The sequence below is a fragment of the Haliaeetus leucocephalus genome, unplaced genomic scaffold, assembly GCF_000737465.1.
Source record: "Haliaeetus leucocephalus isolate CR32 unplaced genomic scaffold, Haliaeetus_leucocephalus-4.0 Scaffold2, whole genome shotgun sequence".
Classification (NCBI taxonomy): Eukaryota; Metazoa; Chordata; class Aves; order Accipitriformes; family Accipitridae; genus Haliaeetus; species Haliaeetus leucocephalus.
Genome location: NW_010972438.1, coordinates 6,290,240 through 6,305,326, shown reverse-complemented (window position 1 = coordinate 6,305,326; position 15,087 = coordinate 6,290,240). Strand labels below are relative to the sequence as shown.

At 46.4% G+C, this 15,087-nt stretch overlaps 1 protein-coding gene across 1 annotated transcript in view; it reads right to left on the bottom strand.

Annotated features, from left to right (window-relative positions):
• The window catches only part of FRMD4B (FERM domain containing 4B), an 84,546-nt gene that overhangs the window by 10,221 nt on the left and 59,238 nt on the right, over positions 1-15,087 (bottom strand). The window contains exons 11-17 of the mRNA XM_010570703.1: positions 14,300-14,386; positions 4,674-4,750; positions 3,409-3,547; positions 2,745-2,886; positions 1,776-1,909; positions 1,567-1,686; positions 80-308 (exon numbers count right to left, since the gene is read on the bottom strand). Coding sequence (XP_010569005.1) covers positions 80-308; positions 1,567-1,686; positions 1,776-1,909; positions 2,745-2,886; positions 3,409-3,547; positions 4,674-4,750; positions 14,300-14,386 — 928 coding nt within the window. The remainder of the gene's footprint in view (positions 1-79; positions 309-1,566; positions 1,687-1,775; positions 1,910-2,744; positions 2,887-3,408; positions 3,548-4,673; positions 4,751-14,299; positions 14,387-15,087) is intronic.

The window sequence follows — 15,087 nt, the reverse complement described above, 5'->3', positions numbered from 1 at the left end:
ACAAAACTTGTAAGTGAGCCAAATTACTTCTCCCCCCCCCTCCTGTTTTCATCAGAACACAGGGAATTCTCTTGCTTACCTGGTAGAGTAAGAGTTGATTTCTGGGTTGGTTTTTTGCCACACTTGATTCTATATTCATTTATGGAATTTTCTATCTCTTGCAGCTTTTTTACAGCATCAGCATACTCTTGCTTTCTTTTCTTCTTCACATTTTTGCAGAGGTCTGCCTCACTGGCAAGTTTCTTTGCGGCTTCCACCAGCTTTTGCTGTATGATAAAATTGCTCTCCAAGTCCTGCAAAGCAGGATCCTGCAAATTTGTGAGATGAATTATTTGCCTGTACTCTGGGTAGAAATTATCAGTGAAGGTTATTGAATAGGAGATCTATTTTTGTGGTAATGAAGTAAAATCTTGAGCACGAAACACAGAAATACCGAAGTTCACACACAAGACAATCTCAGCACATGAAAGTCTTACATCTTATTTCTATGACTAGTGTAAGACTATGAGATCTCTTGAGAAAGGTCCAAAGTTCTTAAGCCTGGGTGACATAAGATAGATAACTAAATTCAGGTTTAGACCGCTAAACCTCCTGTTCTGAGTCCAAGACTGAAAACGTCTGTTCAAAATTTCTCTCTACTTTGGAGAAAATAAAAATGGAAATTTACATCACCATACCTACGTCACAGGGAGTTGGAGGCTTTAATTAATTGTTTGTAAACAACTTTAAGAAGCTCAGATGAAAGGCGCTGCAGAAGTGCTAAAACCCACGTTATTAAATCTGGTCAGTAGGATTTTGTAGCGTTTAAGCAGTTTATGTAAAATTAGCTTGCTGCAGACATGGATTACACCAGCGCTGCGAGCCAGGGCAGCGAGTTTTTGGTGAAAGATGCAAAGTGCCCAACACCTACTTACTACTTGGATGATACAGCTTGTTAACAAATCTCACAAGGAATGATGGGGAATGGTATGTGTCCAGAAACTGCAAATATCTGAATTACCATATCTCCTGAGTCAGTCTCTGCCAGCAAAGTTCATGTTAGCTTCTTGAGCAATATGGGGAGCTTTTACTGAGGTGGAACTTGCATTAAGCCAGAAATAAATCTCTTCCTTCTGTCACCTGTCACACAACTATGCTCACGGACAGATGATTTTGGAAGGGGGACAGCGCACATCCCTGCCACGTTCTGGGTTCCAACACAATTTCAACGCGACACAAATCAACACTCGAGAGCAGCTCACAGCCATGGGTTGCCAAACGGCATTATGCACCTGCTCCTCTCTAATTAGCAGCAAAATGTCCATTAAAATTCAAGCAGCACGGCCAAATCAGGGGTTCAGGTCAGGGGATTTTAATGCCTTTTGAAACAGCCAACTTCCTGGTCATTTCAAAGGCAGCATGGCTGAAATACGGGCGGTACCTGTCTAAATTTCCCAGCCTATGCAAGCGACTGTCCTGGCTGCCTCCTCTTAAAACAATCAGGGAAGAGCTGCCTTATTTACAAGGGGCTTTGGCCACCGGTCTAGCCACCCCACCTCTGCTGTGAAAACAAACCGCAGGGCTCACCTCTTCGCTCGGGAGCAGGTTGTCATCCAGCTTGAACGCCGTGCCAACACGTCTCCTGACCTGGGGAGGTTCTTCTCCAGCGCTCAGTGGATACTCCTTGGGCATCTTGCCCGTCAGCTCCTGGGGAACAGAGAAGGCTCCACGTGAAGGTCTGGAGGGAGAGAAGGGCTCTCACCCACCCCGACCCCAACATAAAGTGCAGTTCTCACCGCCTCTCGCAGGCAGATTTTCTTCAGCTCCTCAACTTTCTGAAGCAGTTTTTCCTGAAGGAGTTTCTCCTTCTTCTTTAGTTCCATAATTTTCTCCTTTTTTTGTTCTTCGCTGACCTCTGAATCCTGAGAGCCTGAAAAATACACTCTCTGTATCAGAGGATTTGCAGGTAAAAGCTGGTTTTTTTTCCAGTTAGGTAGGCTGAGATCTCCCCAAAGCAGTCCAGCCCAACACAACAACACATTATCCCAAGTGCAACGTCCAGCTCTCATGTCATCCAGCAAGCAGGTTTTTAGGAAATCCACACTTTTTCAAACCCCCAATGTATATACTTGCATGATAAGTCCCAAGTATACGCCCCCAAAACCCCACCACCCAAAATATAAAACATTGCATTAGCGATATCTACTATATACTTGATATTTTGGCTTTGACTTTGCTTTCGAGACAGACACTGAGGCTCCTCACTTGGGCTTCACCTCGAGGCACCTACATGTGGCACCCAGGCTTCTCCCTCCCCACCTTCCCCTCCTCCACAGTCACAGGAGAGATCCAAAGTCCACCCCAGAGCTGAGCTTTCTTGGAAGTATTTATCTTCACTGGTCATTTTTGAGGAAGCTCGGGGCAATTCAACTCCTAGAATGGGTGCTTAAAGTTAGCCTGGATCAAATATCCCCTGGACTTTGACAAGACTTACAGTCACTCAAGGACTGATTGGTAAACCAATATCAAATTATTCACGGACCAAGAGTATATGGGTGCTTATCCATCTAGCATATTTTTATTTCCTTATTTAGTTAGATGGGGGAAACAGCAGATTATACTACTAATGTTACTGTTTCAGATACATAACTGATACATGCTTTCACATATGTCACCCTGTTTTATGGTTAGGTAGCCTTGTTTTCCCTTTTAACATACACAAGCCCCATTGTACTTCATTACCTTGCATTCACACAAAGTATTACCTGATGAGATCAAACTGCCGTTGCTGGCCATAATAAGCTGGTTCTTTGCTTCCAGAGTCACTAGCTTTGAAACTTTTGGTGTTCCCATCTCTGTCAGATCCATGGCGATATCATCCAAACTTCTGGCTGAAGGAATTTTTGCCTGAAGGAGTTTAAAAAAAAAAATAAAATCCAGCCTCATCAAGTTACCTCTAATTAACTTCAGAACACAGGGTCACAGAAGATGACATTTCACACCTCATCTCCCACAAAATTAAGGGCTAAAGCAACAGCATCACACAGGAGCTTGCAGTGCACAGAGCTCTGCTGGCTTTCCTCTCCCCCTCTGCCCTCAAAGCCTGAACAATCTCCCAACTCAAAATCTATTTGCTGTTTGCACCGTGTTCAAAACGAACATGAGAAGGAGACAAAAGAAAAAGCAGATTAAACACAGAGACGTGGGAATTCCCTCTTCTGTGATTACACTTCCATAGCGCTTAATTGCGGGCAGACTAAAATGGATCGAATAACAATACTGTCGCTAATAGACTGCTCAAAAAGCTGACAAAAACAATTTGTACTTTTTTTGTCTGGAGAGTAGTTCATCCGTGGAAAAACATACACCGAAGGATATACAGGAAAGGTGTCGAAACTTATGCCCACAGTAAAATGCCTTATAACTTACTTTGCTTTGCTTTCTGTCCAAGTAAAACTGGTGTTGACTGATTGCCATCACCCAGATGGACTTGATCAGGGAAGTGTTTGCATACCAGGTTTGCACTACTAGTCCGCTCTGACCAAAGGTCCTTCTCGACACCGAAATTCTGAGGAAGTGATAAGAAATGCAATTTCAAGACAGGTCTTTGAGGTTTAAAGTTCCAAATGCCTCTCTCTCAACCAGGCAAGGCTCAGCCTTTATTTTAGAGATGTGAAAACTCAAATTTCCTTTTCCCCATCATCCGGTGCTGCTGCCTTTCCTCCCTCCTAACCTTCCCTTAATTTTACAAAGTTAAAGTTGAAGTCACTCCCGGTTGAGCTTTGCAACACGGAGCAGTAGCAACTGCTGTGCCTTTTAGTTCAGCAGCGCAATCGCGTTGCCAAGACTGATGGTTGGGTACGCTATAAACCTAGAAAGGGTGAGCAGACTGCCATGGGATCCTGAAAGGAGTGATCAGGCAGGACGGAGGATCTGGGGGGATCAGCAGAGAATCTGTCCACCCCTCCTGGCCCAGCTGAGACGCACAGCAGTCCTGCGCCAGAGGTAGAAAGGATGGCAGCAGGAGAAGCAGAAAGGAAGGTGGAGTCAGAAAATTCACCCTGGGCAAAGGCTCTTTCTTCTTGGGAAGGATCTTGAGGGGAAGACACAGGAAAGCAGCCTGTGGGTGAGCTCCCACCCCAACTGGCAGTGCTCCTGTGGACCCCTGAATGGTTGAGCTCGGAGGAGGGAGCATCACTGCCCAGGCAGGGGAAGGCAGGAGGTGAGCAAGAAAGTCATGTCTGGGTCCTGCAGGCTGTGTTCCCGGGTCTCCTGCTGCACAGGCACGTTACGGGGGCCTCTCAGGGAAGGGTTTTGTAAAGCAAGCAAATTTGGCCATGACAAATAGTTCTCCCTCTGCTCCAAGAACTCCCTGGGTGGACACCACAGGCAATCTGAGAGAAGGACACCCAGAGCTATAACACACCAACCGTCGCTCCAGGTTGCTCGCTACGACCGTGACCTTCCCTCTGCAACGTCACAGCGCTACTTTGCCCATCACACACAGCCCGGATCCGGCCCCAGCCTGCCCTTCCAAACGCAGGATCAGGCTCAGTGTCACAAAGCCCAAAGTCAGCTCAGGTCTGTGCTGAACTCAGAAGCACATCCCATCCCCATCCGCTAACACGAGATGACAAATCCCCAGCCTGGGTAAAGATTTATCCTGCTGCTACAACTGCCTCCTCCAGCCTTACCTGCGGGGATCATGTACTTCCACAGCAAACTTCTTTTCACGGAAATAGAGATTTTCCAGCTGTTTCCATTGAAATAGCTAGGAGAATTGGGAGAGAGAAATAGAACACTGTCACTACAAGAACCACCAGTCTTCTCCCCCCAAGGTTATGTAATTTCAGCAAATTACAACTCCTGTGTATCTTCAGCTATGGCATGGACTCAGCAATAACATTCATGACATCAATCAAAATAAGCATGTAAACATAAATATATAGGATGCTCCTCAAGTAATTTCACACTCTACAGACAACGCATTGCAGATTGAGGATTTTGCCTGTGACGACATCTGTTTCCATCAATAGCACATTGAATTTCACTGCTAGAAGTTCACAGAGATCTTGGGAGGGCAACTAAAGTCTTCTGATCTCTCATTAAATGCAAAAATCTCTATACAAAGTAATTGCGTAGACACCTATGGTCTCCTCCTGCAGTCAGAACATCCCCAGGGAATGGCAGCAGCCCAGGGAAAAGCAAGACCACTCTCTTCTGAAGACACTGGGTGAGAGATTCAGCACGACGTTTTGGAGCAGGGGTACAACAAGTACAGAGAAAGAGCAGCTACAGGAGGAAGCCACCCCACAACACATACTTCTGTAAGGAAACCACAGATTTCCTGCAAAGTGCCAGCTGGGAGAAAAGATCAAAGTCAAACGGGGCTTGGCAGCTGCACCCGTGGGATCAGAATTTCGTATGAATCCGCTCTTCCTTTGCATTGGCATTAGCCACCCTCTGGGGATGATCCATCAGCATCTTCTCAGCCCAGCTTTGGCAGAGCCGTTCCCCAGCCCCTCGGTACAGGTTTTTGCAGCTCCCCCTCCGGCAGCAGCAGGGTGCGTGGGCGCACACGGAGATCTGTACGGGTGTCCCAAGGACATCACCTGAAGATGATGGGGTGTACAAGTACAGCAGGGCACGCTGTAGCTTACAGCTGGCTACTTTCCAGAGCTAGAGCCCATGCGGAGGTACTTGAGAGACTTCCACCCAGGCAGGGCCAGCATTAAGTGGGAGAGATCAGCTTGCCGTATCGGTGATTCAGCCGAGGCACCCGGGGGCATTACGTGACCCTCTTCTTCCCCGCAGGAGTTTTCCAAAAGCCCTTCAAGGCTGCAGGCACCACACCAGAAATCCCCAAGACATGCGACATTCCCGCCGGCCTCCGCCAAAACCCAACGCGCCACGCTCCGACTACGGAAGAACTTTCGTAAAAGATTACGTATTACACCATGCCGCATTTGAAACACTCTTAACACGGGTCATAAATGAAACATAACCCAGCGCATGTGTTTGTGGGGAAAGCTCTGGCTCTTTCAGTGACCTTTCCCTCTGTTTAGTTAAAGCTTTCCTTTCCGTTACTACAATTTATTATTAGATCCTGCTATATGAAAAAACGCAGCAAGGGGAATGTCATTTACTTAAACTAATAAGTCATTTTTTGGAAGACCGTGGAAGTTTTACTCTGCTGCTTAAGTAAGTTTATCTTTGTATTAAAAGCGCCCTGTCCAGTCACGCTGCTTTCAGAAGCGCCCTCTTTATAACTTATTTTAAATAAATACATTTTAAATAAAAAAATTAAAAAGAAAACAGCTCGCGCAGGTCGTTGAGCAACAGCACCCGTGGGTGCCGGGATCCCCGCCACGACCCCCGGCAGCTCAGCTGCCTCCCTCCCCCCGTGCACCCTTCCCTTCCCCACACTCACCTCCCCGCAGCACCGGCCCCTTCTCCCCGGCACCACCGACCGCTCTGGAAAGCGTCGAGGGCGACATGAGCCGAGCAAGAGGCGTCCGCCGTGCCGGGATGCCGCTCGGCTTTCCTCGGCTTCGCCTCCCACTGCTGACACACGCCTGACATCACCGCCTCTCCCGCCGGCGACGCCTTCCCGACCCACCCTTTCCCTCAGATAAAAGGGGAAAAAAATGAACCGAAGAGAAGAGAGGACAGGAGAAGGTTTCTACCGAGGGGCTGCAGCCCTTCGGGGCACCCCGAGGCCTTCGCGGGGGGCTGAGGTGGGAGCGAGCGTGGCGAGGGGGGGGGCTGCAGCAGGCAACCCGGACCCCCGCCACGGCCGAGTCCCGGTCTTGCCGGCCTTGACTCAGAGAGGCAACAGGTTCGACCAGAAGCATCGTGCCACGTTCCCCGCCGCCCCGCTCCCACGCTCGTAAAAAAACGCTGGGTGTGCTTCAAACATGACCTCTGGAAAAAAAACCCAAAAAAACCGCCTCGCTGCTGCTTATCGGTTGCGGGCGATGACACCCCGTCCCCTTTTATCACTTCCTCTGGGTTTTTCCCCTCCGGATGCGCTTGGCATTCCCGAGGGCTGTGGGAGATGGGGTGACCTGTCCTAAGGGCAGCGAGGGTGAAGAGGGTGGCATTTGGCAGGGGGACAAAATGCAGCTGCCCCCCCAGCTTGAGCAGCTCCTGCCCAGGCAGGGGACACACCGGCGGTCCGAGGGTCTGGGTGGGCCCTTCCATGAGGAGCTGCCTGTGCAAATCCAACGCCAGCCCCAGGTGAGATGCATCCCTGATCATTTGTGGTGCCGAGAAGGGGGGGGGGGGGGGGAAAAAAAAAAAAAAAAAAAAAACCCTTTGCATTGGTAAGGAAACCTGCATGGAATTGCCTCAGGATGTGGGTAGAGCTTTGCCCCATTTCCTCCCCACCCTGTGAGATCCATCCCAGCCCAAAAAGGAGCTGACAGATGCCCGAAGCAATCCTTCCGGGTACATTCAGCACAAAGATATTCACCTCCTTGCCCAAAGACACACAGGACAGGGACAACGCCAGCTCCCCCATCTGCTGCTCTGCTGCAGAAGAGATGGGGAAGCAGCGTTTGAAATTCTGCACGCAGGACACATTTTTGCTCTTACGGACTGAAAAGTGCCCTGTCCTTAAGCTATCTCACTTAAGAACAATATAAGCTCCTTAGCAATCAACTTCTCTGTAGTCAGGTCCTTAAAAAAAGGCCAATGATTATATGAGTAGCTTCACAATAAGTTGTGGACTAATAACATTTATGTCCATGCACTTAAAATAATCATCAAAGAATGCATTAACAAGTTTCTGCTAACGTGTCAGGATTCATGAAGACAAGAGGGGAAAAAAGGCCTCAATACAAACAAGGGCAAAAAAGTAATAAAGAATAAACTGGAGTAACCCGAATGAAATGCTATAAACACCTTCAAATAAACTTTCTCTAAACTGTGGTCAAAAGGCAACACTCAGGAAACTGTCACTGTACTGGAGTTTTCCTGCTCCCTTCAAATACTCCCTAACTCTGTACAGACATGTTGCTAAATCTTTCCTAATTTCTATCTTACCTAAACTACATGCATATTAAAAGACAAAAGAGTTGTAAAAAAAAAAAAATAATCTGGAAATCTGAAACTGGTTTTTGAGGGCTGGAGGAACAATTAGGAATAATTAAAATGTTTTTGTGGAAGTTTTGCAATGTATGTTCCCTTTAACTAGATGATTAGGTCCACCTGAGCTAATTAATGTTTTCTTAATAGCCTTCCCATCCATTTAGGTTGCCAGGTCCTCAAACGCTCCTGAAAACTCCCATTTAGCATAGCAGGGGCTGCCTGTCCGACTCTACAGGTAGAATTTGGCCCGGTCAAGGTTTGTTTTCTGGTTCTTTTTGGAGAAGGTGGAGGTGCAATGCATCCCCGATCACACCTCATTACTCGGGCACCTCCGTGCACCAGCCAGACTCCTACCACCCAGCTGCTGCTTTTGCCAGCCCATGAGTTTAAGCTGCCTGCATTTCTACTGTGATCCTCTTCGAGATACTACAGAACACTAAACAAAAAGATATCGCCCTCCTAACCCTCTTTCCTATACAAAAAGAGCTGTAACTGTAGTCTAACGAGACACAAAGCAGGCACAGACTGCTTAAGTAGTGAGACACCTTATTAAAAGAAGCAGCTGGTTTTTTACCTGGCCGATCTTGCATCCAGTTTTGAATAAAATGCAAGTTTGTCTGGGCCTGACAGCAAGAGCTCACTGGCTCAGAAAAACGGCCCCATCAGGATCGCAGGCAGGAGCTGGCAGAGCCCCCGCCTTCAGAAACGTGCAAGAGAGCTTCTCAGGGGCTTTGCTGAATATTCCTATCATCCTGATGCATTTTGTTTAACAACAAGATTAAAAAATTCTTGGGGTTTTTTATTTATTTTTTTTCGCAACAGGGTGAAAAATCTGGAGAGGAGCTGGCTGGAGGGGTTGTGTGACCAAGCACTTCTGCAGAGCTGCAGCATCAGCCCGGGGCACGGCACATGCCAGGGTTGCATCTGGGATGTTTCCAAGGTTGATGGCAAATTCTGACCAAGATCTAAATTACCCACATCTTTGATTTTTCACCCAAAGGATCGTCGGGTAAGGTCAGCGTGGAAGTGCAAACCATGCTGCAGCGTTTGCAGCAGCCTTTCCATTGGGAAGCACTTTCAAAGCACCTCGTGGTACGTGCAGTGCCTCTAAGGAGCTTCGGCAACCAGCATCCCAGGAACTGGCTGGGAACGGCAATCTCCAGACAAATCTGGCAATTCAGACCAAGGAAACATAAAAGATTTCTGCCCATAGGAATGCACCCCACCCCGATGAAGGAAATTACCGCCCTGCTGGCAACACTGGAAGAAGGGCTGCGTTTCAGCCCCTCTGCTCCAGTTTGCTGGCTGGCATGCTACCTTCAATTGAAATCTCTTTGTTTTAAATTGCTATGCCTGGCCATGGAGGGAGGCATCTGGGTAGATGGCAGGAGAGCCAAACCGCCCCACCTGCAGCAACTTCTGAGAGAAGGCAGCAGACAGCTCCCACCTCTGCCAGCATAAATTGGCAGAGCTCACCTGGAGGCATCCTTCATCTCTTATATATTAAGTCATTCCTCTAAAAGCCTCTTCAATCATATTTTTTTCTAATGCATTATGATCCATCCTCTCTAGGTTCTCACTAGCATTGGAATTAACAAGAACCAGAGATGACTCAGCACCAAACTGTCCCAAAACACGTATGTTTTGGGGCAGGTGACACTCAAGCAATTTTCCACACATCTGGAAGGAACTGAATTTCAGAGCAGCCGCATAACAGCTATGTGTTTATTTTAAATAATTGCGTGAGCTTAGTATCTTATGTCTAAATCAATGGCTGCTACTTGACTTAGTGAGAAATAAACACCGTAAAAGAAATCTCTGCCTAATTAGATCCGCCTGCTGAGAAACCCCGTATGAATGCTGTTGTGTTCTGAACCATTCAGCAAAGCAGGACAGCAAATTTACATTTACTTGATGTTCTGCAAGGGAAAACTTACGGCATCAGCTCTTAGTATATATTAAAAGAAAAATATCAAAAATATTACCCATTTCAAAACTAGTATACTCTGACGAAAACACTTCTGAGAACATAATGTGTTCAAGACAACCAGCAGTAGAATCAAAATTCTTGTAATTTGAAACAATAGCATAGCAAGATTAGTTCTTCTCTTCAGATATTATACTTCATTTATCACCAGGGAGTCGCCCACAGAAACACAATGAAGTGGGAGAACAAGTCAAAAAGCCAGCAAACTGCCTTCTCAAATTCCCATCCCTCAGAGGATCACCACGTATTGGCTGAACGCAGAATAAACTCAACTCATACCATAATACATGCTCCATAAACAAGATGAGGCATTGTTTATCTCACCAGTGAGGAGAATAGGGGTAGAGATAAAAGGGAGATCTATTCTGTTTTGAAACAGCTTACGAAGTCCTGGGACCCGTTTTATGCGTTTCCTAATTGATTCAGAAGAGACTGGGGACAGGATCTTGGCATGCCACTCCATAGCAAGCAGGAGGCGTTTCTCCAAGCAGGAGACATCTCTCAGTATTAACTGCAGCTGAAGGGAGAATATGTTTGCAAAGCAGCAGGACTGCAGAGTTAATCCCAGGTCTGAGCTGAAATCTGAACAAGGGTTGCCAAACTCAGGGTTTTTTATGCCCTGTGAGACTTCAGGATTATAATGAACTGAGCTCGGTGTAACCTCCAGCCAGTATGGAGCCACTGCTTTTATCCACAGAGAAAAAAGCAATTTTCATAAATGACACAAGAAATAATTCTCCATTTTCAGCCTATTACAGCACTGGAGCACAGTGCTTCCCTCGGTGCCCATCAGCTCGCAGTCCCAGGCAAAGGGGTAAAAACACAGGCTCGCTTATCTAGAAACCGCTTCTAAAGCAATACAAGCTTTCAGGAGTGACTTACGGAAACAAAACTCCTTTCTCCAAACCATCTCAGGTCAACCAGCAAAATATTAATAGCCGGACTCAAACCTCCCCAGCCAGCTTTACACAGACAGACAGCCACGGCAGGTTCTCCTGGTCCAGCCCCGAGTTACACACCGTCCTCTCCAACAACACACGTTCCACTCACGGATGATTGACGGTACATGCGCAAGCGTTGGCAAGGCTGGGTGATACGGATCTGGAGATTGTTTCATCCAGGTCTGCCTTGCAAGTTGTTTCCTGTGAAGAGTTCTCAACCTTGGACTTCACGCAACAGTGTTGATCCAACAACAAAATCCTGGGATAACCACTGTGCTCCAAGGCTCGTATTTAGGTCTCTTTGCCTAAAGACCTACTTGAATAAAGCCAAAAGATTTCACTTTTTGAGAAGGACGGTTATATTTGTTGGGATCTAATTGACTTTGCATTAATGGGTGCAGTTAATTTTACATATATTTTTATTATTATTATTTTTAAAATTTTATTCTAAATATGGACTTGGCTCTCACCAGGTGCCTATGATGAACACATTAAGCAAATGCAGCTATGTCTGACAGCATCCATTAGCATTGCAGAAAAGACATGGAGAGCAGAATAAAACCCCCTGGTGTGAATTCAGCTGGAGCACAGGCACCAACTCCTGTTCAAAGCCTCCCACCTGAAACTCAGCAGCTTTCCCAATGCAGCAGGTATCAGAGAGGTTTGCACACCCAGAGATCACTTGTATCTTTAAAATTAGGAAAGGCCAGCTTGGCCTTCATTAGACTTGGACTCAGCTTTTCCCTTTTATTGGGTTTATCAGATGCACTTATATTTTTAAACATCACTAACTGGAGAAGTGGAGCACAATAAGGAGGCTCTTTCCCAGACTTCTGGGGATAAACACAACAGCACTTTTGATCCACAGTATAAACAGCAGGATAGCACCAGCACATGGCAGTTGTGAGTTTGGCTCCATCCCAAAAAGCAAAGCAAGAAAATTCTGCTAAATCCAGCAAAACTAGCACCTCTGCTCCAAAAGACAGGCATAGTTTACAATGCCTACTCCCCTCTTGCCTGCTGCTTCGGAAAGGACTGTGCTTGCTGACTCCTCTCTCTCTGAAATAGATTCTGATACATTCATAAATATGAACAAACAACAATATTGATTAAAAGAAAACTCCTGCCTGCCGCATCACAGGCAGCAAGGCTATGCTACACTGAAATAAACAGCAGTGTCTCGGCATTTTAACTCCAAGACCAAGTCGGGATGTGGGTGCCTCTCTAGACCCAGCGTCTGCTTTCCCCCCTGAAAGCAATCTGATTCCAATTATTTCCATGGATGACATCAGAAGTGCACTTTGTATTTCAAATCCTGAAACACTTTTTGTATAAAGAAACTGTTTGCATATTTAGCTACATGTTAAAAGTAGTCATGACTCAGGACAAGCTATGGCTTAAGTAATTTTTGTCCCCTCCTATTGACACCAGACATAAATCCATAAGGATACTACAGCCATATCCAACTCCACTTTTTCAATCAGCTTATTGGCATTAAACCTTCCCTCTGCATTTAGGTTCCTCTCTCCCACCTTACCTTTTAATCTCTATCCTCTGTTGTATAACGATCATTACAGTAAAGCAGACGACTATTATTTCCATTGTAACATATCCACTGCAGAGGTGTCCTTTGGTTTTTATTTTATTTTTCTTAAACACAACTCCTGCTGCATTCAAAGGCAACGCCTCGTAACTAACTGTAGCAGGGCGTGACTTGGTATCTGGGCCCTTCTGACCTTAAAAAATTTTCTTAATCTGCCTCGTTGATGTTGTAAACTGAAATCCCACAAGCATAAAAAGTGCTTGGCGAAGCAATGCTTCTAGCCAGGCAGGCTGCATTTTCTTGGAGAGCATCGCTGGTCACAGCTGGACATCTTGGCTAGAGAATGATCTGTGTTTGACCTGACCGGAAAATCTTGTAGATGTTGCCTAAAAACGGAGAAGTGCTCAAGAGCAAGAGGAGCTCCTTGATGCTCTCCTTTGACAATCAATGGGTGCATTAACGTTGACTTGAATTTCTAGGGTTCCGCTTGTGTCACTGTCATTTAGAACAGGCATGGTAAGAGAGACCCAGGATGAAACTATGTGCTTTACTAAACAAAGCAAAGGAAGGACGTATAAGTTCAATCTTGGACACACAGCTATATCACTATACCAAAAGAAACCAAGTCATAGCCTGCTCCGGAAAAAAAAAACCCATCAAGTTGGGAGCTTGAAGGGGAATTACTCTTAACAAGAAAGTTTTGTTAGGCTGTGTTTTTTGGCACAAATACACTAACAGTATCATTTTGCAAATGTAAAATTCCCTGGCAGGAAGGACATGCTTCACGTGAACTCCTGCCCAGATCATTCCCGGGGAAGGAGAACAGCAAAACCCCAGGTCTCCATCTCCTCATGGCTTAGATGTGTCAATGAAGACATGACCAGAAAGAAACCACACCCCCTCTGCCCAACGGCATGGCTCCTGCACGTGCAGTCCTGGCTCTTCCCCCCAGCTAAGTGGGTTAAATAATTCTTCAAAGACTGTCAGGGCTCAGTCCCATTGCAGGGAGACGTATGCGGCTACAGGACCGGGCGAGCTCCCAACACATCGTGTGCTTGGGTTGCATGATGGGTTTCCAAGGCCGCCGGCAGAAGAGCCTGTCAGGGCTCGCTGACGGGGGCTTTGAGGGAGCCAGCAGTGCAGTACGGGACCCTCTGCCCTGCTTGAACAACGAGGGAGGTCGTTGGCAGAGTTCACTCTGCAGGAGACACGCTGGGGAGCGGGGAGGTGGAAAAAGAGAAGAACAACGTCCAGTATTTGGCATTTACTCTCAATCCCCCCGTTACAACTCACTGCATCAAGGAAACACACAGTTGCCTGAACAGGCTTGCAGTTTCACGCAGTTCCCCCTGTATTTCAGGGGTATCAGTGGAGCCTTTTATCGCTTCGCACACAAAAACCACCTATGAAAGCCAAGTGACAACGCTGCTTGAGTACAAGGCCTTTAGTTTGACTTGCAGAAACCCAGTTGTTTCACACTTCTGCAGTTATACCTGGAGACTGTCAAAATTCCTGTCCAGACTGTCCCGGGACCACCAAACTCAAGACGACACGAGCCAAAACTCGCAAAGGGAGTTTCCACTATCTGTGCGAGGGGGGGAGAGTTTTACTGCGTCAGTGCCAGCAGAATTCTCCTTCTGCCTCCAACCCTTGGTCTTTTGTTCACTAGTCTAATAAACAGCAGCTTAAAAAAGTGTATCTTGACATGCAACACCATCCCACCTCCCCCCGAAGAAAAATCAGATGCAAAAAACTTACTTTTCTGGGCTTAACTTTGTCTTGTAAGTCGTACTGGCCTATTCCTTTGTAACTTATTCCAAGCCACCACGGGATTCCTTGTTTATCCTGAAAAATGGACGTCTACGTGAACCAAGAGCTACTTCATAATTACGCAATTCCAAGATTACAGCCTATTTGATTCTGTGGCAAGTACGAGTAGGTACAGAACAAAGATTTTTTTTGCAAACAAATCAATGTGAAGTGGATTGCTGGAGTGAATGTTGAAACTTTCTCCCCTTGCCTTCTCAGGCAGAGGCAAGAAACTAGGCGGTGGTTGTGCAAAGTGGACAAAAAAGCAACAGTGCTGCTGAAACAAGGGGGTGTCACTCATTGCAGGAGTGGCTGTGAGGGGGGAAGGATAGGGGACAGAAAAAACTGTGGCCAATGACTGCATCCACTAAATTCAGGCATAGACAGCCGCAGGAGGAGAGAACAGCGCAAAACATCAGCTTCTCGGGTACCATTGTCATGGCCATGACTCAAAGTAAGAAGACATCATCTCTGCCGCACAAACTTTTCTGCACAAAACACTTTGGCCCAGGCTCTGCTCTACAAATGGGAATAAATGGTGTATCTCCATCACTCTCCAAAAATACTTCTCAGCATTTCCCCACTCCAAGTACACACCCACTAATCACCTGCCGCTTCTACATTGTATGTTTTTCTAATCTTGATTAGAAATGTCTCTGGGGAAACTATTAACTGCTTCGGATCTAGAAGTGATATCCAGTTTAATTAAGGTGATAGGAATTTAGCTCCTGATAGGA